The sequence below is a fragment of the Lissotriton vulgaris genome, chromosome 10, assembly GCF_964263255.1.
Source record: "Lissotriton vulgaris chromosome 10, aLisVul1.2, whole genome shotgun sequence".
NCBI classification, from domain to species: Eukaryota; Metazoa; Chordata; class Amphibia; order Caudata; family Salamandridae; genus Lissotriton; species Lissotriton vulgaris.
Window position 1 is genome coordinate 547,851,594 of NC_141698.1, and position 27,061 is coordinate 547,878,654.

Consider the following 27,061-nt stretch of genomic DNA (forward strand, 5'->3'; position numbering starts at 1 on the left):
GGAGCAAGGATGTAGTCATGGTCAGATGTCGCAGAAGACCGACTTGATTCCGCTCCATAAGCAGGATATCGTCTAGATAGATGATCAGTCGTACTCCTCTTTCCCTGAGGAATGCTACCACAGGCTTCATCACCTTTGTGAAGCACCATGGAGCAGAGGATAGACCGAAGGGAAGGGCCAAGTATTCGTAGCAGTGGTTGTCCCACATGAATTGTAGAAACCTGCGATGAGGAGGAAAAATCGGTATAGACAGATATGCATCCTTGAGATCTAGGCGTACGAACCAATCCCCTTCTTGTAGAAGGTCTGCTAGGAGATGAATACCCTCCATTTTGAAATGGTTGTATGTCAAGTATTGGTTGAAGTCCCTGAGGTTGAGCACCAACCTGTTGCCGCCCCCTTTCTTCTGGACAAGGAAGACGTTGCTGAGGAAAGCTCGATGACCTCCCATGCATCGAGAGATCGCCCCTTTCCTCAGTAAATCTTCCACCTCTTCGCCTATGAAACTGCGATCTTGTAGGGAAAAATGGAGAGGTGGAGGGGGAAACGCCTGCGCTGGACGGGAGTAGAACTCCAGATGAAACCCCTGAATGGTCTGTAGCACCCACGCATCCTGCGTCAAAGCTCGCCACTGCGCCATGCAATGCTGCGTGCGCCCCCCCAATGGAAGAAGGGAAACATCTGTGACACTCACCGGAATTTTGATGCGTTTTGAAGGACGCTCTATTGTTTCCCGACTGGAAACGTCCTCGGTTGAATCTCCTCTTGGACGGGTAGAAGGTGCCACCGCGGGTGGAGTCCCACTCCCCACGACCGCGGCCAAAATCTCCACGTTGGGAGCCTTGCTGGTATCCTCGGCCTGACGAGCGACCCCCGCCTCGTCCGGCCCTGGTGAAAACCCCTTGTGTAAGGGCTCGTTTTATCCCGCTCTGAGCCTTGTCGAGGGCGGTAAAAGTACCGACGTACTTTGTGACATCTTTAACAAACCTATCACCGAATAGAAAACCTCCGGCCAGAGGTCCCGGTTCCGCCTCCGCAAGCTCTGTTAGGTTGCTGTCCATACGAAGTAGCAGGGATTTGCGCCTCTCTGACGAGATAGCGCAGTTGGCGTTGCCCACTAGGCAAATGGCACGCTGAGCCCAGCCCGCCAAGATATCCGGGTCCACCGCCTCCTGTCCTTCTTTGGCCTTCAGGGCCATTTCCAATATTTTCGCCCCACGACGTCTAACATCTTGTCTTGGCAGCCCCTCCAAGCCCTGTCTAATCCTCTCTTGGGATCCTTAGAGAACTTCCTCAAGAAAGTAAGCATGCTTGCGTCAATTTCCGGAGTGTCCGCAACGCCGTCCGGAATTTCAGGGCGCGGGCATTCTGACCGCAAGCGATTGCGAACCTCCCTACCGAAACCCTTCCGGAGGTTCTCGTGTAAATACAGAGACCGCCGACGGCGGGATCCAGTCCGAAGACCGCGGGTGGACTATCTCAGAAGGATCAAAGCTGAAGGTCTCGATCCTGTCCTCTGCCGGCTTTGGATCTACTCTTGCCTTCTTAGGAGGAGGAGGGTGTTCCTCCGAGGTATCAGTATCGGTACCCGTGTCTGTATTAGTGGTGGTAGTGTCAGTATCTACAGGGATGGGTCGTTTAGCCTTGGCCTTCCCACCCACATATTGGGCGTCATATGATCCCATGGGTGGCAGAGCGGCCAATGAGTGAGCGTGCGGCCATTGAGTGTTGTCTGCCGAGCCTGTCGCGGAAGAAGTGGCTGCCTGCTTCTGTTTCTTCTTCCCTTCATAACCGTGACCTTTGGCAAAACCCTCCAGTTGTTTGCGAATAGGACGCAGAGCCACTGCAAGTGCCTGTTGCACTGTCTGCGGGACTTTCGTCTCCATAGCTTTAGCCACTGAAGCTTGGACCGAGGCATCCAAGGCTTCCACAATATTATCTTCAAGGACAGCCTCCTGCTGTCCATCCATAATTTCTTCCCCATCATTGTATTCCTCATCTGGATACTTCACCCAACCTTCCATGGTGAAGGCACACACACTGCAGATAAATCAAAAACACCCTGGGTGTAATGGGGGTATTGGGGGGGGGGGGGTCAGCCCAAGCACACAGATAAACAAGTGGAGGCAACGTTTCCCAAACCCCCTCAGCAATGCTGTAATCAGAGAGGTCAGAGACCTTGGCCCTTTATGTCCCTGGAGCGTGTGCGCACTCTGGGCCAATGATTTTTTACAACCAGCTGGTCTACTACGCTGGCGATCTCACAGGGGGTCCTGCCGGTGTGTAGAACGCGCGGAAAAACGCGTTCCAGGAAGCCGAGGAGTCGGAGCGAGGCGCGCCGCCCAAACGCTACCAATTCTACTGAAAAACAGCCCAAATTGGTAAGCGCCTGGGGCGCGCGCGTCGGCCGAGAGCCACCCGGCCTGAGCGTCAGGGCTGATTAGGGAAGCCTCTGCGCGCCTCTAGGCTGCCGGTACCGGGCTCTGTGAGGTGCGCGGCGGCCCCCCTGCCGGTCAGAGACCGTTTCTATTGGCGCTCCTGAAGCGCGTGGTCTAGCGGGAGAAAAAAACCCCGATCACCGGCTCATCAACGTGGTTCACAAGAGGTCAGAGCTAAGTGCTGCAGCGCTCGCTGAAAACCTACTACAAAGCGCATTAAATAAACATTGAAACAAGAATAATCTACTGAGCACGCGGAGCGATCCGCACAAGGTTACCAACTGCCCTTAATCGGCACAGTAATCAGCAAATTAACCCCACAGGGAAAAACCCCAAACACAAGCAGAGTGAGGGAACCCAAGGGGAGGTGCACTTAACTCTGGCTTGAGCAGCAAAGAAAGAGGATGTGAAATGCACGCAAGGGGTTCTTATGGACTGTGGGGGCGTGCCTATAACCATGGTGTTCATGGGAAATGTAGTAACTTTATTGTTTATTGTGAAAATGTTGCATTTTCATTGGCTGCTGTGTTGATGCAGTAAAGTTTGAGAAGCATAATCTGAAGCCTCCGGTCCTGTAATAGAATCCCATCAAGGTTACGAAAGGGGACTCAATTTTCCTTGCCTATTCAAATCGTCAAAACTTCAAAAGGTTCACTTTCCTTGGAAAAGAAAGGTTGGTGGAGTAAGAGGGCTGTTGTTAAAATTTCACATGAACAAGCCAAGAGGATACTTATTTGCAAGAGTTCTACTGCACATGACTATGACGGTTCATATTTTCCTCTAGGTACTTCATCCGACAACGCTTTTACTCCTGATTTATCCTCTTCAATTGCCACATCTACTTCTTCACAAGTGTCATCTGTGATTCAACCGGTTGTCACTTCTTCAAGTACGACTTCAGAGTCACATAAATCATTTCGTAATTGTTCTATTCCTGTAAGGTTCAAAGATTATTATATGTCTTAACAATACCTTGTATTTCAGACTTTTCTTTCATTTTATGAGAAGGGAGTGTAGCGTTCTAGTTTATTCACGTCACGTTGACGTGACGTACAGCGGCCATGTTGGCGCCGGGTGCGCGCGCAGGCATTAGCGCGCTGATCACTGCACAGAGCAGAGCGCCGGCCGGCGCTCCTCGGGAATATATAATCTTGTACTAAATAAACAAGAGTTCTACTTCAACAACCTGCTGTATGTCATTATTAAATAACATTACAGTGGCGACGAGGTCGGGAGGCACAACCAGACTACCACGAGGAGCACAGAAGGAAGATCGGACTCCACGTGGCAGCCACGAGGCACAGAAGGACTCACACACGGTCATCTGGCCCACCTAGACACAAAGAAGGTCTACCTGGCACAGCCCAGCCGATGAGATGGCACATCCAGACAAGGCAGGACGCACTGAGGTACAGTGAACCCGAGGAGCGTGGCAGTGCCACAGCCAATCACAGAGGCGGCGTATAGGCCAGAGAGGCAGCGCAATCACTCCACAGTCAAGGACACACGCGCTACGCTCCTATAAAACCACGCCTAGGGGGTGCAGCGCTGGCTACCAAAGAGGAGGAGGTGGGGACCAGCACCAAGAGTCCCTAGAGAAACACGCACACAGGGATCAAGGACAGCACCCCAGGCAGCCCCACAGGCAAAAGCACCGACATAACAGTCACCAAGGAAGTGAAGATGACTACCTCGGCGGGGTATGCGATTGCGCCCGTGCAATTCCTGCCGAAACCCGGAGATCCACTGATGAAGTGGGAGGACTGGAAAGAATATATAGACAATTTCATAGGGGTCCTGGAGGATGAAAATGAAGAAAAGTTCACCCCTCAGAGAAAGAAACGTATCCTGTTGCTGAATCTAGGTCCAGAGGGACTTAGAATCTACAAGAGTCTGGTACCGAAAAAAAGAGAAGATACCGACGACGACGTGTATGCACATGCAGTGGAAGACCTAGATGAACGTTATCGCCCCACCATCTGCGTTTCAGTGGACAGATACAATTTCCAGCAATGGAAACAAAAGGCGGGAGAAACTATCGAAGAATATCTAGCGGCCCTGAGGAAACTGGCCGCCACGTGCAAATACGCACTATGGGAGGACGAGTTCATCAAAGACCAGATCGTCATGCACACCACGAGCGCAAATGTACAAGACAAGCTGTGGGCGAGTGGCGACACCACACTCAAAGACGTATTGGTTATCGTGAAGAGGGCGGAACTCGCACGGAGGTGCGCAAACGCAACCAAGAAAGAAGTGGCCGCCCCGACCATGGTAAACAGAATACAAGAAGAAGAACACCGCAAAAGACCAAAGAAGCAAGACGCCAGGGACCAAAGGAACCAACAGATGGCAAGGGAAGCAGGCGAACATTGAGAGCAAGAAAACGTGCTACAGGTGTGGAAGTTGGTCCCATGAAGCACATGATAGGAGATGTCCGGCGTTCCGAGCCAAATGCCTACACTGCGGCATCATAGGCCACTACGAGAAGGTGTGCCGGAAGAAACAGCAAAAAGGAATGGTGAAATATGTCGAGCAAGATGATGAAGACCTGGAGGAAGTCCCAGAAGAAGAAGTAGTCACCGTCTTATGCATATACGACCAGGTACTAAGTGTGGACGGGAAAAGATCGACCAAACCTGTCCTAGACATGTCCATGGGCGGCATCACCATCACAGTGGTGGCAGACACCGGATCTCCATTTACCATTATTCAACGGGCAGTATGGGAAGTAGAGTTCCAACCCCAGCTGGGTCCAGAATTGGAGAAACTAGACATTCGACCAGTCACCTACAATGGCGATCGCATTCCCATGTTGGGATTTCGACGCCTGTTGTTCGAGTTCAGAGGCCGATCTGCATGGTGCAAACTATACGTCGCGGAAAAAGGACCCTCCGTCCTAGGATGGCTAGACCAGGGAGACCTGGGAATAAAACTAGACCCCGGAGGGAAGGAACAAATTCTACTCACAGAACAGGAGGAATGGCCGGACATGAACAGATGGAAGAAGAACTACCCGAAAGTGTTCGGAGGCACCGTGGGCAGAATGGAAAAGTTCCAACATAAGATCGTGCTCAAGGAAGGAGCCACCCCAGTTGCACACAAGGTGAGGAACGTACCCATAGCAGTGAGAGAAGCGGTCCAGATGGAACTCCAAGAATTGGAGAGGAAGGGCATAATAGAACCAATCACCTGTGCGGAATGGCTGGCGCCCCTAGTAGTCGTAATGAAACCCAACGGGAAGGTCAGGCTCTGTGTGGACCTAAGAGAACTGAATAAAAACATTGTAGTGGAGAAATTCCCCCTTCCCAGAATTGAAGAGATGCTGGCCAAGACCAGAGGAGTAAGGTGGTACTCCACTATTGACTTGACCTCAGCCTACCACCAAATAGCACTGCATCCGGACAGCAAAAGCCTCACATCCTTCATCACCCCGTTCGGGTGCTATCGGTTCTGTCGAATGCCGTTTGGACTGGCCTCGGCGGCTGCAGTCTTTCAAAAGATGATGCACCAGCTGTTCAGAGACTGCGAGGGCGTCCAGTATTTCCAGGACGACATCTTAGTGATGGGGTGTGATAGGATGGATCATGATCGGAAACTAGATAAAGTGCTACAAACGCTGGAAGTCAAGGGCCTCACGGCAGAATGGTCAAAATGTCGTTTGGGCCTGCAATCGGTGACATACCTAGGCCATGAAATCGGACAGCAAGGGGTCACACCAAAGGCGGAAAACGTGAAGGCCATCGCTGAAGCACCGCCCCCCAAGAACAAGGAAGAAGTCAGGTCGTTCTTGGGAATGGCGGAGTACTATAGTAAGTTTGTGGTACACTTTGCCTCAAAGACCTACAACATGAGGTTGCTGACCAGAGAGAGCACGGCGTTTCAGTGGACACCGGAAGCTCAAGCAGAGTTTGAAACCATCAAGAAGGAGGTCTCAGGAGCCATACCACTCAAGGGGTACGACCCACAGGGCACCACGGTGCTCACCACCGACGCCAGCGACAAAGGGCTGGGCGCTGTACTGATGCAAGACCGAGGAAGAGGGGACATGGAGACAATCAGCTTCGCATCCAGGGCTTTGACGGATACCGAAAGCAAATATAGTGTCATCGAGAAGGAGATGCTAGCGGTGGTGTGGGCCATGACGAGGTTCCGGCAATTCTTGTGGGGTACCCGATTCCTGCTCAAGACAGATCACAAGCCGTTGGTGAAAGTATTAACATCGTGCGGACACGCCAGTGCCACACCCAGGATATCCAAAATGTCCTTAAAATTGCTGGAATTCAGGTACGATGTGGAGTACATCCCTGGGAACAAGAACCGAGTAGCGGACTACTTGAGTAGAGCAGCGGCCATGGAGCCGGGAGAGGAAGACCCTGCAGACAGAGGAGAGATGGTAGCTCTCATAGAAGACCAAGAGAGGCTAATCAGCCAACAAGAATGGATTGAAGCATATGAAGAAGATACCGACATCAAGGAAGTGAAGGCGCATATCATACAAGGATGGCCAGACAAGAGAAATGTGAAGACTAACCTTAGGCCATATTATGAAGTGAAGGAGGAACTGTCAGTAGGAGACAAGGGGATATTCATCTACAGAGGAGACAAGGTGATTCCCCCAAGGAACCTCGTCAACAAGTTATTGGACTTATTACATGAAGGCCATTTGGGCATAGGAAAACTCAAGGCCAGATCGAAACAAAATTACTGGTGGCCAGGTATGGACATAAGAGCAGAGAGGCATGTCAGGGAGTGTTCACAATGTCAAGGTGCTGACAAAACATTGAAACCACTACGCCCAGCTCTTGGAAAGTTCAACAATCCCTCCAACCCGTGGGAAGAGCTGTCCATAGACATCTTAGGACCTGTGCTAGATGACCAGGGCGCGCAGAAGTATGTGTGTGTCCTCATAGACCGATACTCCAAGTGGCCAGAGCTAAAGGTGAACAAATCCATGGAAACGGAGAACATCTTGCAGTTTTTGTCTGAAACGTTCACTAGGGAAGGAATCCCCAAGTCCATCTTAAGCGACAACGGGCCACAATTCACGTCGGAAAGATGGAAACAATTCATGGTAAGAAATGGCATCACCATCAGACACACAGCAATTTACCACCCAGCAGGAAATGGCCTAGTGGAACGATTTAACAGAGTAGTGATGGGAGCCATACAAGCGGCCATATCCAGCAACAAGGACTGGGAAAAAGCGATAGAGAACATGGTGTGGGCCTACAGAATAACTCCCACAAGCACGGGGTACAGCCCGTTTCAAATATTGAGAGGACGCGAACCCTTCACGCATGACAACAGGATCTGGAAGGAGAAGGTGGTAACCAGTGAGTGGTCCCCTGCAGTGGTAAGGGCCAACCTGGAAAGAGCACAAACAATCTACACCAACCACTACAACAAACGGAGGAATGTGAAAGAGACTGGCCTGGAAAAGGGAGAGTGGGTGAGAGTAAAGCTAGCCACTCTAAAAAAGAAAGGAGACAGCAAGTATAGCAAGCCGATGCAAGTCAAGGAGGTATATGATCGAGCGGCTCTGTTGAGCGACGGTAATGTGTGGTCGCAGGACCGCATGGCCCGGTGCAACAAGATATTGAGATGGGGACGATGGGACACGGAAGGTGAAGACATGGATGACTTGAATGTGGAAAGTAGGCCAAGCGAAAGTGAGCAAGGTGATGGAGCAAGTACAACGGAGGCGCGAGAAGGTGAAGAAGGGAGCGAGACTCAAGGAGCTGAGATGGACATGTCGGGAGGAAATATGAACAGTGACGGAGTGGTGAGTGAAGGAATGGAAGATGCCGGAGCGCAGTGTCAAGGGACTCGAGAGAACACTGGTAAGGTTACCAGGAGTGGCAGGCAAGTCGTAAGGCCATCCAGATTTCGAGACTTTGAACTAGACAACGAAGTGTAAGTGACTGAACTTGTGTTTGGAAAAAGGGGGAGATATGTAGCGTTCTAGTTTATTCACGTCACGTTGACGTGACGTACGGCGGCCATGTTGGCGCCGGGTGCGCGCGCAGGCATTAGCGCGCTGATCACTGCACAGAGCAGAGCGCCGGCCGGCGCTCCTCTGGAATATATAATCTTGTACTAAATAAACAAGAGTTCTACTTCAACAACCTGCTGTATGTCATTATTAAATAACATTACAGGGAGATGATGTAAAGGGGTTTGTTATACTTTTATGTTGTAACATGTGCAGTGCTCATTATAGTGTTTCGTCTATGTTCATTGCTGAACAAAGGTTCCACATTCTATGGTGTTGTAATGCTACTGGAGAGTGTATCTTCAAACAAGTTTATGTTTGAACATGCATCTCTCGTGATGCAGTTTTCCAACGGAGTTAACAACTGTTGAATTGCCAGTCAACAGTCGTGCTTCGTGGAGAACAGCAGTACTCCCGTGATCTGCTGAGACAGAAGAATACATCTTATTTTGAGGTGAATTTAATCTCTTCGTGTTTATTTGGATTACACTGGATTCCCATCTTTACAAGTACTCGGGTGCGGCTGCTATAAGCTCAAAAGCTGTGTGTCAGCCCGGGAAGCTGCCTTAACCCGGCTGACACACGACGACGGGGGTTGGCCGGAAGCCCTTTGAGTCCTATGGACACTGCAGGGTGCGAATCTAGCCAGTGTCGAGAAACAACAGAATACCCACGTGGATCTTAGAGAACGGTCACCGCATCTTTCCACGCTCCGGTTACGCCACGTATGGCTGTCACACCCGACTTGAGCAGAAGTTAAGTGGGCCTCTCTATCAATTAATAACAGACGTGACAGAGTCAAGATATAACGCCTCCGCCCATAACATTCTTTCCGTCAGGAAGGGCAGAGGATAACGAAACAAACTGCCACTGCCCGGTCCATAACCAACTAATCTTAGGAAGACCTCCAGCCAAGCCAAAACACCTGCAGGCAGCACAAGAAAGAGCGGACAGCCATGTGCAGAATGCACAGCCAATAGCACTTTGGCATTCTGTGTAGAGCACTAAGATTGGGTGAGGTGCCTCCCCGATTCTCCAATCCGAGGTCATTTTACAGATTTGCAGAGCCTCCCGCTCCAAGACGACTCATAGAATATGTTCCGCCTAGAGATTGGTTAATAACGACTCAGAAGTTCTAAAGTTATGGCCAAATTAATCTGTTAAAACATCAACAGCAGCTGTACGGCTGAACTCAGTGTACTCAGTGTAAGTAGCGAACATGTGTTCCCTTGAAGAGGGAGGGCATTGGGGCTGGAGGAAGTTTGAGTGGGTTAATGTGAAAACATTGGGGCAGTTTATAAGCATGTTTCATCGTTTGCGAGATGCTACAGTCCCAACCAAGCATCATATAGTATTGTAGTACTGTTTACAGTTAACTCGTGCAACCCCGGCCCCCCGATTACCTATGTACACACACACTCAAGACGGAGCAGAAAAATGGGGCGGGTGTGAGGCTATTTATTTAAGTGAATTGATTTCTGAGTGAACATGATGGGAAAACCTGGTGAAGGCTTGGTAGAAGCAGGCGCCTAACAGACACTCAGCCATCACTTGATGCCTCATCATACGTTGCTCGCATAATGATTCTATGCTAGACATGAGGTTCAGGCTGCACCAGGGTAACTGCTAGTTACCCTGGTGCAGCCTGAGCCTCATGATTGGGTATGATGTAGAACCCGTGGCTCTCCTCTACAGTACCTTCAGTAAGAATCGAAACCGGTTTGCAGCCCATGTCGAAAAGGAAGATCATCCTGGAGTCATTCTGGATTCATCTGATGATTACAGTCAGGCTATTCCTGCAATTATCTGGGGAAGTCATCCCAAGCCATCCTGAAGTATGCCTGTAGGACGAAAAATGTAAATGTGATGACGAACCTAGACTCATCACAAAAACTACAGTAGGGTGGTGTTCTGAAGACTTCTACTGGCAGGGAGTGATTACCTTTTACAACTCCACGAATACTAATTGACAACTTCAGGATGAGTGAGAATTACTCAAGGATGGGTTCTAGCTATTTAAAGGATGACTGTCAATTATTCCAGGATGATCCTATAACCGCTTCAGGATGAAAGTGGAGTACTCTGGAATGATCCCATGACAATTTCTGGATGAGTGTGGATTATTCCTGGATGATCCTATGACAGCTTCAGGATGGCTATTGATTACATCAGAATGGCCCCATTATATTTTCAGAAAGAGTGTTGATTACTCTAGGACATGGGTACTCACAAACTTTCTCTCTGGGGCCAAATTTACAGTGTGGTTTGTTTCCGAGGGCCGCACCGGTGGGGGTGGGGTCAGTGGGGGAGGGGGCGGGGCTAGATCAACAAAAAAACCTATGACTATGAGGTTGATCACAGGTCCCTGCAGCGGATGCCTTCTTCGACTGCACTACCACACCCGGCATACACACATCTATCTCCCTCTCCCTCGCTCCCTCTTTCTCTCCCTCCCTCGCTCTCTCCATCCCTCGCTACCTCGCTCTCTCCATCCCTCGCTACCTCGCTCTCTCCATCCCTCGCTACCTCGCTCTCTCCATCCCTCGCTACCTCGCTCTCTCCATCCCTCTCTCCCTCCCTCTCGCTGCCTCTCTCCCTGTCTCTCTCACTCCCTCTCTCACTCCCTCCTTCTGTCTCCCTCCCCGCCCACACTCCCTCGCCCACACTCCCTCGCACACACTCCGTCACCCTCACTCCCTCCGTCACCCTCACTCCCTCCGTCACCCTCACTCCCTCCGTCACCCTCACTTCCTCCGTCACCCTCTGTCGCCGCCCTCCTTCTGTCTCCCTTTCTCTGTGTCCCTCTCCCTCCCTTTCCCTCTCCCCTCTGTCTCCCTCTCTTTCCATCCCTCCCTCTGTCTATGTCCCTCGCCCTCCCTCTGTCACCTCACCCTGCCTGTGTGTCAGCCCCGGGTGAGACAGCTTCCTGACACACACAGCCGCCCCCAAGCACTTCACAGGTCGTTAAAGGCCATTTGAATGCTAATGAGGCTTTGTTGTATTCCACCTCATCTTAGGCCCCTGCAGCTCCACTCTGGCTAAGTGAGAATCGCCCGACCCTGGCCCCCACAGAGCAGCAGAGACTCTCAGAGTCGCGCTGCAGCAGACAATCTTTAAAAGAAAAAAAAATACATTGGTAGGATGTCTGCAAGGTCCGTGGGCCGCCAGGGAAGGCTTGCCGGGCCGCCCCTGGCCCGCGGGCTGTACTATGAGTACCCATGCTCTAGGATGACGTGGTGAAAGGGAGGCATGTTTTTGTCCTTGATATTTGGATTTAAGCGGGGACACCAAACAAGTTCATTTTCACGTTCTGATGCGTCATTTTTAGGTCTCGCCTGTCGATGCGCATGCGCATCGAGCAAGCGAGACTATAGGGGCTCATCCACACTTTATCTAACTGCAAGGAATCGTGGCGATTCCTTGCAGTGCCCGTGACTTTTAAGGTCAATGCGCATGCGCATTAAGCTTATGCGCATGCGCATTGACCTTAAAAGTCACGGGCGCGTGCACGTCCGTGTTTGTTTACCCTTGCCTACTCTCTCTCTCCCCTCTCCGCCCCCGTTCCGCCCCCTCCCCTTCCCGCCGTGTCGCATTTCTCCTCCCCCCTCCCCTCTCTTCCCTCCGGCTTTTTTTTTTGCTTTGTTTATTTTACCCGCCGTGTCTCCGATCCTTTCGCTCTCCTCCCCCCTCCTCCTCCCCTCCCATGCCTGCCTGCCTCCCCTCCCATGCCTGCCTGACTAAGTCCCCTGAACTGATATATTTCAAGTCTTTTGTAGATGCAAACACACATCAGCCCAGTCAACGAGTTTCGCCTGCCTCACCCCTCCTCAGCGGCGGCATCTATAAACCCCGTGGTTGCGTGTGTCGGTGTTTGTGCTTTGTAATGCAAACTCGTGGTTTGTAGGTAATTGTAATGTATTCTTCGCTTGAATTCGGAGTTTCTAAGCTGAGGAATGAGCACACGGTGTACACTCCCTTCCCTTCTAAACCGGGGCCCTCCCTCCTTTTCACTCAACCTCTCAATGTTTATTTTTCTTCTCATTGGAAAAGAATGTCTCTCACCACAGTCTGAGTGGGAGAGGAGACCCCACCCTGACTTAAGACCCTGGCTCCGTAGCATGCCTCCGTGCCCCACCTCTCTCCAGCCCCCTACCCTTCACGCCCAGCCCTGCGAGGTGGCGCCCCGCCATGGCTGCGCCTCCATCTGGTACTTGGCCCACCTCAGTCAATGCATGCGAGCTGCAGGGTCCGTGCTACGTACTCTCGGGCCCCTCGCCAACAGCCCTAGGTGCATACTCTGTCTCGGCTTCTCTCTCTCTCCATCAGACCTCTGTACTGCACACCGGGCCTCCAATGCCCCGCATAGCTGACAAGTGCCTCGATGCCACGCCTTACACCTTTAACCAGCATTGGCTTTTTATGCAACTTAACATTGCAACTTGAAGTGGGAGATTTTCTTTTAATATGGTAAACGGCGCCTCAGAAACAGAACGCAAAGCGCTGCTGGAACAAATCCAAGACCGATTGAAATTGCCACACATGGTATGGAGCCATTTTGGAACCATGCCAGGCCAGCTCTACCTCTCCACCGCACTGCCTGCATGCGGACTCTTCTCCTGCCCAGTGAGGCGCAGGCAGTCCCCCTTCCTCGACTGCCTGTCCCCTCCCTCTCTACAGGCCCGGTGAGGTGTGCACTCAGCTGCGACTGACTCCATTCTGCACCAGCTCTGGGAGGTACAGGGCCCGCCTACATGTCCCCGCTCCTCCTCTACCCCAGGCCACGGAGGTACAGGGAGCGCCTAGACGCCCCTCCTCTCCATCTACTCCAGCTCTCGAAGGAGTACACCCCGCCTCCTACCAACTTTGATTCTGGGCCAGTGCCAAACTTGGCCATTTTTTTCTTTAACATTTTCAGTCAGAAGACAAGAGTTCTCTGTGAGCCGGAACCTCGTCGATCCAACGAACTCGGGGAATAAGTTTCACACAAGCCCGCTGTGCACATGTAGCTGCATTTCCTAGCGTTTCAGAGTTGGCACTGTTTGTTTAATTCAACATCAAGCTTTGTATGGAGGGTTTAATTGTGTATTTTTCATAGTTGTAAAATCCTACATGCTTACAAGGCTAAGGGTATCCGGTTTGATTTCGTGATTTTTTTAAACGTTGGGCTTGTTTAACTCCATTTCACTCACCCTCACTCACCCTCACTCACCCTCACTCACCCTCACTCACCCTCACTCACCCTCACACAGTGCAATAGGTCTCGCAGGATTTTTAGTTAAAGCTTTTACATTTGCTTATTGCTTTTTTGATTTGTAATTCTTTTGCATTGCCTACAAAAAAATAAAATGCAAAAGATTTACAACAAAAAACCTATAAACAATTCTAAAAGCACTAACTCTAATGCTGCGAGACCTATTGCATTTCTAATGCTTGTTAGTTGTGGATTTTTGATGAAGGACACTAGCCATCCCTGCTAAAAGGGCCAGGTTTTCAAGTTTCTGCAAACTCATCCGCGAACTTGCATCACCAGGCTGAGAAGTTATGCTTTCAGCATGAGCTTTCTTACCAACTCTTATATAATCCAGTCCACTCTGCTTGGCTTTTTTGTCCTTGCATCTTTTCTCTGCAATTTCTTCCTCTTGTAGTTCGCGTCACCCCCTCTTAAGTCTACCAGCGCTTCCCCGATTGCCACAGTCCATTAACATCTGCTTTTCCTCCAGTGCCCTTTGAAGTAACACCTGTTTTAGACCCTCTGTTGTGGCAGAATAGCTTGCAATTAGCTCTTGAAAAATATCCTGAATCATTAGACACTGTTTCTTCACTAAAAAAAAGCAAGAGAAAAAAAATATTTACATATAAACTTCAAAACAGATAAAAACACATTGACCACTTGCAATATATATTCACGCTCTAGCCATAATATTTAAATAAAGAGGTATTGATAATAAAAGGACAAATGTACAATCTATCCATAACCAAGTAAGTAAGTTTTCCTTAATAGAGAGTACACATTGTAAGCCTGAACTTGAACCTCCTGAAAAAAGTTGCCTAAATAAAATAGTTTATCCAAAAATGGCTGCCTTATAGTAGTGCCACAAGCTAAACGTTTCAGTCCTTTTCATAAGTGTTACATTTGTCTCTGGAGAGCAATCCAAGGCATATGTGGGGACATGCATGTTCATTTTTACTGTCCATTATTGGATTAATTAATCACAAATGTAGGTTTTTACTGAAACAGGTTGGTAATTTGTACCGTTATCCTGCAGTTGCAAACTTATTATAAAGGTTTACTTATTGTGCTTACCAGATGATTGGAACAGAATCATAGCTTTAAAATCTCTCTCTTCGGTGATTGGCCGACCAGCTTCATCTAGATTTTCGACCAGCCATTTACAAAGAACTTCCCCGGGATTGTCCAAAAGCAGGAAGTCACCATCTTTTCGAACACACACAGAATGATCGCAAGTGAAAAACAGGACGTTGAATGAAACCATGATTATGTCCTGCTAGATATAAAAATCAGGAATTAGTTTGTATGTGGTTTCAGAGGTAAAATACAAAGCATATCAAACTGATTAACAGATTTAATTGGAGAAAAGCACCCCAAAAAGTACACTGACCTGGTGCAATTTCTATCTAATATGCCTAGATGTTGGACTACAAAGAAGTGTTTGGGCATGCACTGAAGGCCATTGAGGAAATTACCTAATAATCAACTTTATTTTTGGAGAGCCAGAGTGTATGCTTAGGTCTTGCTGCTCAGGGCATATAGTAATAGCAAAGTAGAGGCATTGTGAGAGAAATAGAAGAACTATCAATAAGTGAACTTTCACACGGGGTTTGTGACGGGAAAGTTACCTATCCCCACAGATGCATAGGGAGTCAGATGCCTGCTACCCTCTGCCCACCGGCACCCCAACATGAAAGGACAAGCGTTAAAAATGCAATTGGTTTCACCTTTTATTAAGCTAAAGGTATTAGCTTTGCTAGTAGTACGTTAATTGTGCAATATGTAACGGCTTTATAAATGAAACAAAAAGACATTACAATGACAAATCATAAAGCAAAAGCATTGGCATAGCCAATAGGTCTCCCCTCTGGGACCTTATAAGTGTTTTGCCAGAGTGGCAGATGTAACAAGACCGGCTTCATTTATACAGAGATCTTAGCGGTCAAGGTAAATTAGCGCAAACAGGGAATACGTAATTGGCCCGGTCTCAATAATATATACAAACGAGTTAAAAACATTGCATGTACATGGAACGAAACCAGAATGATAGCCAGTTTTGCGAAAGTAGATATTGCAAGATGTTGGAATGCGTCTGACTACGTTTCCTAAATAGGGGGTAAACCTCAATCGCCACAGTCAACCAGCCCTTTCAATTACACAAATAGCAAACAAAATAAGGAACCAGCATTACAACGGCTAAGTTATTTGAAGCATTTATCCTTATGCTTTGAAACGCATCCATGAAAACTGCCAGTGTTTTAGAAGATGTGCTGCTCTGCACACTACACAACTTGGGGAACGTGACCAGGATTCAACAATAGAGCACACATTCATTTAGTAATGAAAGCTCACTACAAGTTGAAAGGACAAGTAATGCTCAACAATATATACAGTATTCACATAAATAAATGCGTTTAGCGATTGACAACTTTTCAGTAGATCGAAAACTGTTCCATTTGGTCGAGAATCTAGAATACACGCAGGTGCACTTGGAACCAACATGGGACCTACAATACACGGGTAGTGATTTATTTTTCCTTACGGCGAAGAACTTGCTGTAAAACACATTGTTTAGGCTTTTTGCAATTTTCCACAACTTACACAGGCACGCACTACGTCACACAAAAATACACATGCTCAAACACAAAAGGTGAATATTAAACAAGCAGGCAGGCTGATACAGACAAACATCAAACACACATAATGCACACACATTGCAGCACAGGCATTCATTATAACACGTACGAAGCACACACATGCAGGGAGCTGCGTCTGAATTTGGCCCCTTAATGAAAACTCGTGCTTTCCGAAAAATGAGGAAGCTGGTCTGGGACGGAAATTGAGCAGCTGGGACCGAGAGCGGAGGATCGATGCTGCTCTTTTTTAAGAAAGGCAGCGCTATGCATGGGGGCTCTGACCCAGGATGGGCGCGTGCAGATATAGCGTGGAGCTTGCCCCGATGGACTGCAGCACTTACCTGAGTATACGCTGGAATCGATTAAAGAAGTGGAGTTGGGAAAATAAAGAGACCGATGCCAATCCATCGGTCCCTTTTCCATTGCACTCACGACGGTCTTCGATCTTGCCGCAGAACAATGACGTCACTTCCGGCGCTCCCGGATGTGCGTAAGCTTTTGCAAGAGGAATCCTCCGGCTTCAGATATATGCAAAGGTGAGAGAGCTGCTCTCCATTGAGGACCTGCGGTTCGAGTCCCTGCCAGCCGGCAGGCAGACTGTTGGTTTACAGTAGGTGATTTTGGTATTGTGTTCGAGGCAGCTGTGCTTTTTAAAAATGTATTGTAGTATTGTGATGGAGTGAATTCGGCAGTCACAATGACGACAAAGCTTGTTTTCCTTTGCAAGACCTATTCCTCGGGCCATGAGAAGGTCTGTCCGCAGTTGTTTAATGAGTCTAACAATTGGATTCCACTAAACTATGAGGCAGATTTACAAGAACCTTGCGCCACTTTTGCGTCACTTTTCCCATGTTAAAAGTGACGCAAAAGTGGCGCAAGGGGCTTGTAAATCTGCCCCTATGTGTTTATGGAAATACTCTATGAAGGAAGTGCAGCCTGGGGGTACAGAAAGTATCATTTGCAATCACAGCAGCGCCTCCCGGCTTTCCGCATTCATAAACAGTTTGGGGGTTTGTAGGGCTTTTGGATTTTAGGGCGTACATGGTCATTTTAGGGTTGAGGGTGGGTTTGTGTTTTGGGGGGCCAGGTGTAATTTAAGAGTTTAGAGCATGTTTGGGTTTGGGGTGCGAGGGTTAATTTTAGGGTGTGTTTGGGTTTTAGGGTACAAGGGTAAATATTAGGGTGTGTTTGTGTTTGGTGTGCAAGGGTTAATTTGGGGGTTCAGGGTGTGTTTGGGTTTTGGGGTGCCAGGGTTAATTTTAGGGTTTGGGGGTTCAGGGTGTGTTTGGATTTTGGGGTGCCAGGGTTAATTTTAGGGTTTAGGGTGGGTTTGGGGTGCAAGGGTTAATTTGGGGGTTCAGGGTGTGTTTCGGTTTTGGGGTGCCAGGGTTAATTTTATATTGGGGATCAGGGTGTGTTTGGGTTTTGGGGTGCAAGGGTTAATTTGGGGGTTCAGGGTGTGTTTGGGTTTTGGGGTGCCAGGGTTAATTTTAGGGCTTAGGGTGTGTTTGGGTTTTGGGGTGCAAGGGTTAATTTGGGGGTTCAGGGTGTGTCTGGGTTTTGGGGTGCCAGGATTAATTTTAGGGTGTGTTTCGGTTTTGGGTGCAAGGGTTAATTTGGGGGTTCAGGGTGTGTTTGGGTTTTGGGGTGCAAGGGTTAATTTGGGGGTTCAGGGTGTGTTTGGGTTTTGGGGTGCCATGGTTAATTTTAGGGTTTAGGGTGTGTTTGGGGTGCAAGGGTTAATTTGGGGGTTCAGAGTGTGTTTGGGTTTTGGGGTGCCAGGGTTAATTTTAGGGTGTGTTTGGGTTTTGGGGTGCCAGGGTTAATTTTAGGTTTTAGGGTGTGTTTGGGTTTTGGCATGCAAGGGTTCATTTGGGGGTTCAGGGTGTGTTTGGGTTTTGGGGTGCCAGAGTTAATTTTAGGTTTTAGGGTGTGTTTGGGTTTTGGCATGCAAGGGTTAATTTGGGGGTTCAGGGTGTGTTTGGGTTTTGGGGTGCCAGAGTTAATTTTAGGTTTTAGGGTGTGTTTGGGTTTTGGGGTGCAAGGGTTAATGTTGGGGTTCAGGGTGTGTTTGGGTTTTGGGGTGCCAGAGTTAATTTTAGGGTTTAGGGCGAGTTTGGGTTTTGGGGTGCAAGGGTTAATGTTGGGGTTCAGGGTGTGTTTGGGTTTTGTGGTGCCAGGGTTAATTTTAGGGTTTAGGGTGTGTTTGGGTTTTGGGGTGCAAGGGTTAATTTTGGGGTTCAGGGTGTTTTTGGGTTTTGGGGTGCAAGGGTTAATTTGGGGGTTCAGGGTGTGTTTGGGTTTTGGGGTGCAAGGGTTAATTTGGGGGTTCAGGGTGTGTTTGGGTTTTGGGGTGCCAGGGTTAATTTTGGGGTTTAGGGTGAGTTTGGGTTTTGGGGTGCAAGGGTTAATATTGGGGTTCAGGGTGTGTTTGGCTTTTGGGGTGCAAGGGTTAATTTGGGGCTTCAGGGTGTGTTTGGGTTTTGGGGTGCCAGGGTTAATTTTAGGGTTTAGGGTGTGTTTGGGTTTTGGGGTGCAAGGGTTAATATTGTGGTTCAGGGTGTGTTTGGGTTTTGGGGTGCAAGGGTTAATTTGGGGGTTCAGGGTGTGTTTGGGTTTTGGGGCTCCCAGCTGCAGGAGGTCAGACGTTTATCTGCAATTCATTGTGCAATTATCCAACAGTTTGCATTTTTCTGGAAAACTGAAACCAAAGTGGTGGACGTGCTCTTTAAATAGACAAGCAATTCCTGTTAAAATCACCAGACGCAAAAACATCTTATTGAAAACACAATAGTACCTTTGAAGTATTCAGATGCTTATTTTCAAATCACCCCAAAGTCATCAGGAACAATGTCATCTTGTAAAGTTATCGGAGAGTCATTTACAAGTCATCCTCAGATCATCAGGAATAATGACACCTTCTGAAGTCAGCATATACTAATTTTCAAGTCATCCTTAAATCATCACGAATAATGACACTTACAAAAGTCATCAGATACTTATTTTCAAGTCATCCTCAAATCATCAGGCTGAGCTTCTGCAGCTCGCTGATGACTTCAAGAGCTTGATGATGTCTGATGACGTGTAAATGACTTCTAAGGTAGTTTGATGATCATCCAATGACTCTGGGATGGCTTCTAAAGTAATCCTGTTTGACCTGGGAGGGGACCGATCACTTTTATGGCTGGTTTGCCGACGAACCAATAGTGGTAGGGCTCACCTTTACATTAGCAGTGCAATTGTGTGAAGCTTCCTTTTATTTCATTTATTTATTTAATGCAGTTTTATATCGCGCAGACTTTACTCCAAGGTGTCAGAACGCTTTACAATAGAACCAAGTACGTAAAATAAGGAGATTTACATACTAACAAGTTACAAATACAATCAGGATAATACAAAAAGAAATAAGAGGTGGCAAAATTAGGTTAATACAGGTATAGAATCGTTGAGCTCAAGTGAATGCCAAGCGGCCTTGAGGGTCTTGAAAAAGGGTTGAATTATTTCTGGAAGTGTCTTTGGAAGAGAAGATATTTAAGATTTGTTTTGAAAGTCCGGATATAGGCGGTGGTTTGGATAATTGGAGGAAAAGAGTTCCAAATTCTATCCTTATTACCTCAGAAGGATTGAGCCATAAATCTTTCCCTTTTGAAAGTAGGATGCTCAAGCAGTACGTTTTCAGCATTGCGTAAAGATCTAGAGCTGCCTGAGATTTCGAGTTTATTTTGGCCCCATACACGAAACGTGCCGCTGAATGGAGGAAGAATTTAAAAGGGGAAAGGTGTTTTTTGGGGATGCCAGCAAAGAGTGTTGCAGTAGTCGAATCTGGAGAGAGCCAGTGATTGGACCAAGGTTTTTATATCTTGCTTAGGAAAGGAACACCAGACCTCCCAGAGAAAGCTCTGTTTCTCCTTTTGAGTCAGGCTGGAGAACAATGGACAGCACAAATTGGCCTAGTAATGGAATATCATGTCTCCAATCTTTTATGTCCTTTGTATTGTGATTCCTTGTATTAGGCATTTTATCTGACTAACAAAAGAATTAAGCTTACAACAATGAAGTCGAGTGTCAACTTTGTCTTTTGTTGTCTAGCGCTTGGACGCCCCAGGGCAGCTACTGCGCTTTATAAAACTTCTTTTTCATTTCATTTCATTTCATTTCATTTCATTGTGCTAGTAAAAGGGACAGCAATTTACTGAATTCTTTGATGAAAATATGCCACCTCCTTAGAAGTAAAAGGGGAGAGTTTTGGTGTGGCAATAACCCTTTCGAGTGATTTTGCTTGCTTGTTTCAATATTTTTTCACATGTCATAAGCTACCATTTTCACTGCCTTCCTCAGCACTTACAGAGCTCCTTTAACTTTTTGTGTTCTTGTTTCCCTTACAGTTAAGATCAGAAATTCATCAGCATGAATGTGAGCCAGTGTGGTTTCGTGACCGGTTAATGAGCAAAACAGTGGAGCATCTGATCCGAGCAAATGAGCTTCTGGTTTTATGGAAGCACGCAGAGAGAGACCTATATATGTAACCATCAACAAAAAGATGGCATTGGATGCAATTGGACCTGGTTCAGTCACTTTTTGTTTTTTTTCTGCATGTGTGCAAGAGATTGCTGCACAGTCTGCTCATATACTGCTGCTGTAAATCTTTGGATTGCAAGCTCATGGATGAATCGGACGATGAATTTACAGACCTATGTGCCAAGCTATTGCGAAGGGTGAAACGAAATGTGGCTGAAGACAATCCCAAGGCCAGCAGGAGAGTCCCTCAGATTGGTCCAAAAAGCACAGCAGCCCAAACCACATCAAAGAAGCCCAAACCGGCAACAAAGAGCAAAAGCAAAGATGGGACTTGCAGAAGGAAGAAGGGACTATGCCCTGAGTCGGGGGGTGGTAGCAATGTGGCAAGGATGGAACCAGAGAAATCGGATTCCAATGCAAAGGTGGCAGGAAGGAGTGCTATGTTGCCTGGTGAAGAACTCAAAGCAGGAGTACCCCCTTCAGCATTGCAAGAAGGGAATGAGCAGCAGCGACCAAAGTCTGGTAATTTGAAATATATTTATTTTCTACTTCGTCTAGTCATCTACACATTTTAATGTATCTGTGTTTGACAGTGTGATTTCCAAACTCTGTCTACTCACATCCAGTGTTAAGTGTAAATATAGATATATTTGCTGTAGGCTGAAATATTGTCTGTTAGACACATGCTGCTTAGAATGAGGACTTTTTTTTAAAACACTTTCATTTATTAAAGTTTTCACAGAGTGGTTGAGACCTAGGAAACAAAAACCCATTGCTGTAAGTGTTGTGGGTCATCTGATTCGCATGACAAGAATGACAGCATGCTCAATCATGTAGACAGTAGCGAAAAAAAAGCACCCATGACATTACAACAGTACGGTTGAGGAGGGGGATTGAAGGTTAAACATCGTTGGCATGTGACACAGTACGATCAAGTGTGGGTAATTGGACAGCTAAGAGGTGTCCGCTGACGTGTGTGTAACTCATGCAACGGGCTCCTAATAGGGCTGTCTGCTTCTCAGGAAATCAGGTAAGTGCAGAGGGGTTGCCATATATCTCTGGGTCTAGACGTAATGAGTTGTAATGTGCATAATCAGTAGTGAGAGCATCGCAGCAGGACATTGTTTTGAGCCAAGCTTACCCCAGTGTATGGCAATTTCACGTTTGGCCAGCAGTAGCGCTATAGAAATAATCCTGCAGGAGGATTTTGTAAGGTCATGAGTGTTGTCCAATAGTGCCATAGCGGGATCAGGCTGGAGCGCAACATCTGTCGTTGTAGGAAAGAGAGATGTTGTGTTATAACGCGGAGAAGGATTCAGTAGTAAAATCCATTTATTGTGAAAAATACAAGCAGGTACTCTCTGCCCAACGGGACAGCTCGATGTTCCTCAGGGCTCTGCCTAATTGCTCTAGCTTTCGCGTTCCATATTCTATGGAACGCAGTACCACAGAGCGCGCATAAGAACATACAAGAAACATCAGCACAACATATCAATATAAACACTATATATTAAATGTAACAACACAACACATCCCCTTCGGAATACAATGAAAAATAATATAACTAAAAGGATGTACATCATCCCCTTTCTTTTGCAAAAGAATAAAGAACGATAAAAAAAATTTTTTTTTTTACTTAAATATAAGTATTTACAAAGGAAAACTTTCAGATATATAGTCTGCAAGCCAGACAGGAGGTCTTTTTTCACGTTTAGGTTCCTAGAAATCTTGTTAGAATCATCATGGCAAGTAACATCTGATACTTTCGGATCTGTCTCAAAAACATTTGAGTCAGAAACAGCATGATCTTGAATTACCTCAGGAGAGCTACAAATAGAATCGTCCCGAACATCTTGAGGAAAGTTTGGAATCTTAAAAGAATTGCTAAATGTTCTGCACCTTCAGAGTCATCTCATAAAGCTCCTTATTGGTATGATTTTTAGGTGATAATTTTTCTAATGTGAACCATTACATTCCCCATCAGAGAGACGTACTGCATTATTCATAACTTCAACAACTTGCAAAGGGTCATAAAAACGACTAACATCCTTTGAGATTTTGCCGTTTTTTTTTACTCTAACCCATTGACCTATATCAATGTCGACATTTTTCACACCATGTTTAGAATCATACCATTCTTTACGCTTGGCAAAAGCTGCATCAGTTTTTTCTATAACTAAGTCCTCAGACCAATTCACAACATTAGACTGAAATAACCAACCAGGAGTGAACTTAGTTCTTGGATTTTGTCCCCGCATTAAAACAAAAGGAGGATACCCAGTGGCATCGCATACAGAAACTCTATAGGCCCAAACCATATTAAGAACCTGAGTTTCCCAATCAATACTCTTGGCAGCCATCTGAATGGTGTTCTTAATGACACGGTTGAAGCGCTCAACCATGCCATTACTGTTTGGGTTATACAGTGATGTGGTTTTTTGTTTAATACCAAGTCTATTGAAATATTCTACAGCTTGGTTTGACAAAAATTGTACACCATTATCACTCAATAATAAGGATGGAATTCCTTCCATAATGAATGACTGATCTAGAAAATGCAAAACAGTATCAGTGTCAGCCTTGTTAACTATCTTTACAAAAGGCCACCTAGAATATAAATCCATCAACACCAAAATGTATTTCTGCTCATTCCCAATGGGACCCATGATGTCAATGGCAGTGTGTTCCCAAGGTGAACTAGGTCTCGTCATATTACTTAATGGAGGTTTCAAGGTGACCAAAGACTTATCAGCAGCTTGACAAGATTTACATCCTCTAACAAATTTCTCAATTTCAGCATCCATGCCAGGCCACCAAAACAAAGCTTTAACAGTTCGTTTTGCTCAAACGATGCCAAAGTGCCCTTCATGACATAGAGCTATGATAGAAGGACGCAACGATTTGGCGGGAATAACTCTTTCACCCAGCCAGATATTTTCACCCTGAACAGCGAGGTCAAATCTGACTTCCCAAAAAGGTTTTAGAGGATGATGACTGTCTATTCTCCTTGGCCAAGCATGTGTGATATGTAATTTCACTTGAGACAACTCTTCATCTTGGAGATATTCATCTTCCCATTTATCCTTCATTATACCAGCTTCTCCCAAATCATGCACATACGCAATCTGAAAAGAATTCCAATTTCATCTTCACACATATCCAACTGTTTAGGCATTATAGAAAGAAAGTCAGCCATACAGTTTTTAGGTCGAGCTGACCTGCATTCAATGCGAAGCATTGATTGTTAGGTCGAGCTGACCTGCATTCAATGCGAAGAATTGATTGCTGTCAGCAAGACAACTATTGTTACCCGTATTTGGGAATGTGGACAGCAGTCAGACGCGCGCCTGTTCATTGCCAGTTTTGACCGCGGGAGCGCGCTGCTTGCTGTGTGTGCAGTGTCAGTTTCGCTTTTCATTAGTTTCGTTTTCCCAAGGCTGGCTTTGAATGAACACGCTTGCTGTGAGCATTATCTGTAAATCAGGCTTTTAAATAACATGCTCGCTGTTAGCATTATTTCCAAAGCAGGCTTTAAATTATTATTTACCAGCTGCCTCGTAATTAACATGCTCATTATTTATAAATGCGCTTTAATGTACAGCAAGCCACATGCAATATAACTTTTTTTTAATGTGCACGTGAGCTGCAAGTGCCTCGCGCTTTCCATGTACAGCATGCTTCACCCCACTTACCAGCACTTGTGGGAACTTGTGCTGCTCCTCGGCTGTTCTCCGACGTCAGCTGCAGCAACAAGCGGGGCTCCGTCTTGCTCACAGGAGCCCCGCCTGAAATATTGCTTTGGCCGCACCATGCGGCAGTCACCACCTAAGTGTCCCCACTAAATCCGCGAGACCCCAATCCCATCGCCCATCCTATCCCCCGGCTCGGGCAGACCCCAATCACCCTATCTTCCGGCTTGCGCGCAGCCCTCCTCCGGCTCGCGCGCAGCCCTTCTCCGGATGCTGCTGTCTCCCCCCGCGGGCGTGCTCCCAAGTCATGTGATGGTCGCGCGCGGCCCCGCTTCCTTCTGTGAATGGGAACCAGTAGTGGAGGCAGGAAAGAGGCTGTGCCGGGGTCCGTCGCAGGAGAAGGGGCTCTTCCTCCACCATGGGCAACCATGGACAAACCCGCTCTGCCCCCGAGGCTGCCATGCACCTCCCCCTTCCCAGGTAAGACCGAGTTTACTGCGGGCACGCACTGGCCCTTTAAGGATGCATTGTGGGCCATGGAGTGTTTCAGTCTGAGGCAGGAGGTTTTGTTTGCACTTTGCTGTTGATGAAGCTTAACTGTCAGCTGATAATAGACCGTGAGAGTTGCGTTTACACAGCCCCATTTATTCAATCAGCTGCACTGTTAAAGCGGCTGCTGGAACGTGCAGTTCCGCTTTCCCCGAACTCGCTTATAGCTCCTGGTAAAGAAGCGAGGGGGGTATGGTCCTGTGCAGGTAGCGACTTGGGCTACGCCTTCCAGTAAACAGCAGTGGCTAAACTGCTTGTGAGAATCAACGCATTAGCATCTGGAGTTGGTCGGGGGCACTTTCAATGCTGTAGTCTCTGTAGTATTCCATGTTAGAGTAGTAGAGTAGTATTCTGTGCTGTGCTAGAGTAGTATTCTGTGTTAGAATTGTTATGATACATTCCTACTGTAACATTCTATGTGGTGTCTACATTCACTCTCAACTGGTATCCTGCTGAAGGTGGTTGTTCAAGCTGTCTCCTACAATAAACCTACCTACTTCTACCTGAACTCCTTGTAGTGTATTACTACATAAATTTGGCGACGATCGGGATCGCCAATTAAATCTGCAACAAAAGAACCCAGCCTTTTCAAGGATTCAACTTGGTGAAGTTAATGATTACTGACAGCGTTCACCTTCACAGCTTAAAGAAATCTAAGGTATTTCCTTTCCTATGTGTACAAAGACTGCACCAGCGGCTGTTTGTCTCTTTTCTGTGCTTTGATTGCACCAGCGGGAGTTGTGTCTTATCCCTGTTCATTTTTTTTATCCCTCGTTTGAAATTGGAAACGTGTTCCTGATTGTCTTCCCAAATTGACTAGCGCTGATTCAGTAACTCTACCCTTGTAACGCGATCGTTTTTTTCCTACGAGTTCTATTTTTGTGCCTTTTTCCCTATCTTCATCAACTGTTTAACACTACTTGCATCTTTTAAAAGACTTACCGAACGAGCGCTGCAGCCCGTGCTTCATCAACGTTGACTCGGCGTCTAGAGTCATCTTACGCGTCACCTGCCTACCGTCATCACACACGCATCACGTCCTTGCGTGTGCGTTCCAGCGGCCATTTTGTTTTCCCCGTTTCTATGGCAACAATCACGATCGTTTTTACTGACTATCACGATCGTTTCTGAGTGAACTCTGTCATAAAAACACCTCGTTTTGTTATAAATTTCCATATTTCCCATAGTACCAACTTACCTTTGCTCAATATATCAGTTTTTCAACATCGTTTTTTTTTTTTCTCAAAAAAAAAAAAAGCTAGAAGAAAGACTTGGGACTTCTCTTGTGACGACTTCCTTACTGACAACGGTGACTACTTTTTTTTATTTTGACCAACTGTTCCTTGTTATATTTTGTTCAAATTTTCTCATTTATGAGAAATTTTAAGTATAACTAATTTACAATGTCTAACAATATTTCTTCTCCTCCACACTTTTTACCTACAGCCGGAGATCCAAAGGTAGAATGGGATCTTTGGTACCCCACATTTTTAGCTTATGTAGATGTTGTTGGGGAGGATGGTTGTTCCCCAAAAAGAATGTTAGCGTTACTAAAGAACTCTCTAGGTGGTGCAGGACTCAAAGAATTAGAAAGTTTACCTCCTGTAGAAGGTATAGGTGCTGGGGATTTAAATATTTTTGAAGTTGTCATCAAGCAATTAAGTGCTAGATTTGGAAGAAAAATTAATATCGTAATGGAAAGGTTTAAATTCTATTCCAGAGCACAAAAAGATGATGAGTCTATTGAAAACTATGTAGCCTCCTTGCGCACCTTGGCTGCGTCTTGTGCTTTTGAAACCATAAATTTTGAACAGGTCTTGAGGGACCAAATTATGATGCGCACTAAAAGTAAAAAAATCCAAGAACGTCTGTGGATGGGTACTGATTCTTCCCTTAGTGCCGTGTTAAATATTGCCAAAGGCATTGAACAGTCCGAGCTATTTGTGAATGAAATCAGAAGTCAAGATGCTAAATCCAAGGTAGTTATTGCTGAAGTCTCATTGGTT

The 27,061-nt window shown here is 46.8% G+C and overlaps 1 protein-coding gene and 1 long non-coding RNA gene across 5 annotated transcripts in view; one reads left to right on the forward strand and one right to left on the reverse strand.

The window, feature by feature from the left end:
* The first annotated feature begins 9,543 nt into the window (after positions 1 to 9,543).
* SLX4 (SLX4 structure-specific endonuclease subunit) overlaps positions 9,544 to 27,061 on the forward strand; it is a 590,413-nt gene continuing 572,895 nt past the window's right edge. Inside the window, exons 1-2 of one of the 3 annotated variants that reach the window (XM_086941400.1) lie at positions 9,544 to 9,630; positions 20,685 to 21,339. In XM_086941400.1, the coding sequence (XP_086797526.1) occupies positions 20,850 to 21,339 (490 nt within the window). In that variant the 5' untranslated portion in view covers positions 9,544 to 9,630; positions 20,685 to 20,849. Of the gene's footprint in view, positions 9,631 to 16,775; positions 16,910 to 20,684; positions 21,340 to 27,061 lie in introns of those variants that run through there. The other 2 variants (XM_086941399.1, XM_086941398.1) reach the window with 2 other exon arrangements.
* On the reverse strand, positions 13,871 to 16,772 carry LOC147688509 (uncharacterized). Of its 2 annotated transcripts, none has more exons than XR_015300697.1 (3): positions 16,641 to 16,772; positions 14,738 to 14,939; positions 13,871 to 14,254 (listed from the first exon to the last, which is right to left on the reverse strand). It is a non-coding gene; the product is annotated as an uncharacterized LOC147688509 (long non-coding RNA). The 2 variants fall into 2 exon arrangements; XR_015300698.1 differs by having other exon boundaries at positions 14,738 to 14,936; positions 16,641 to 16,757.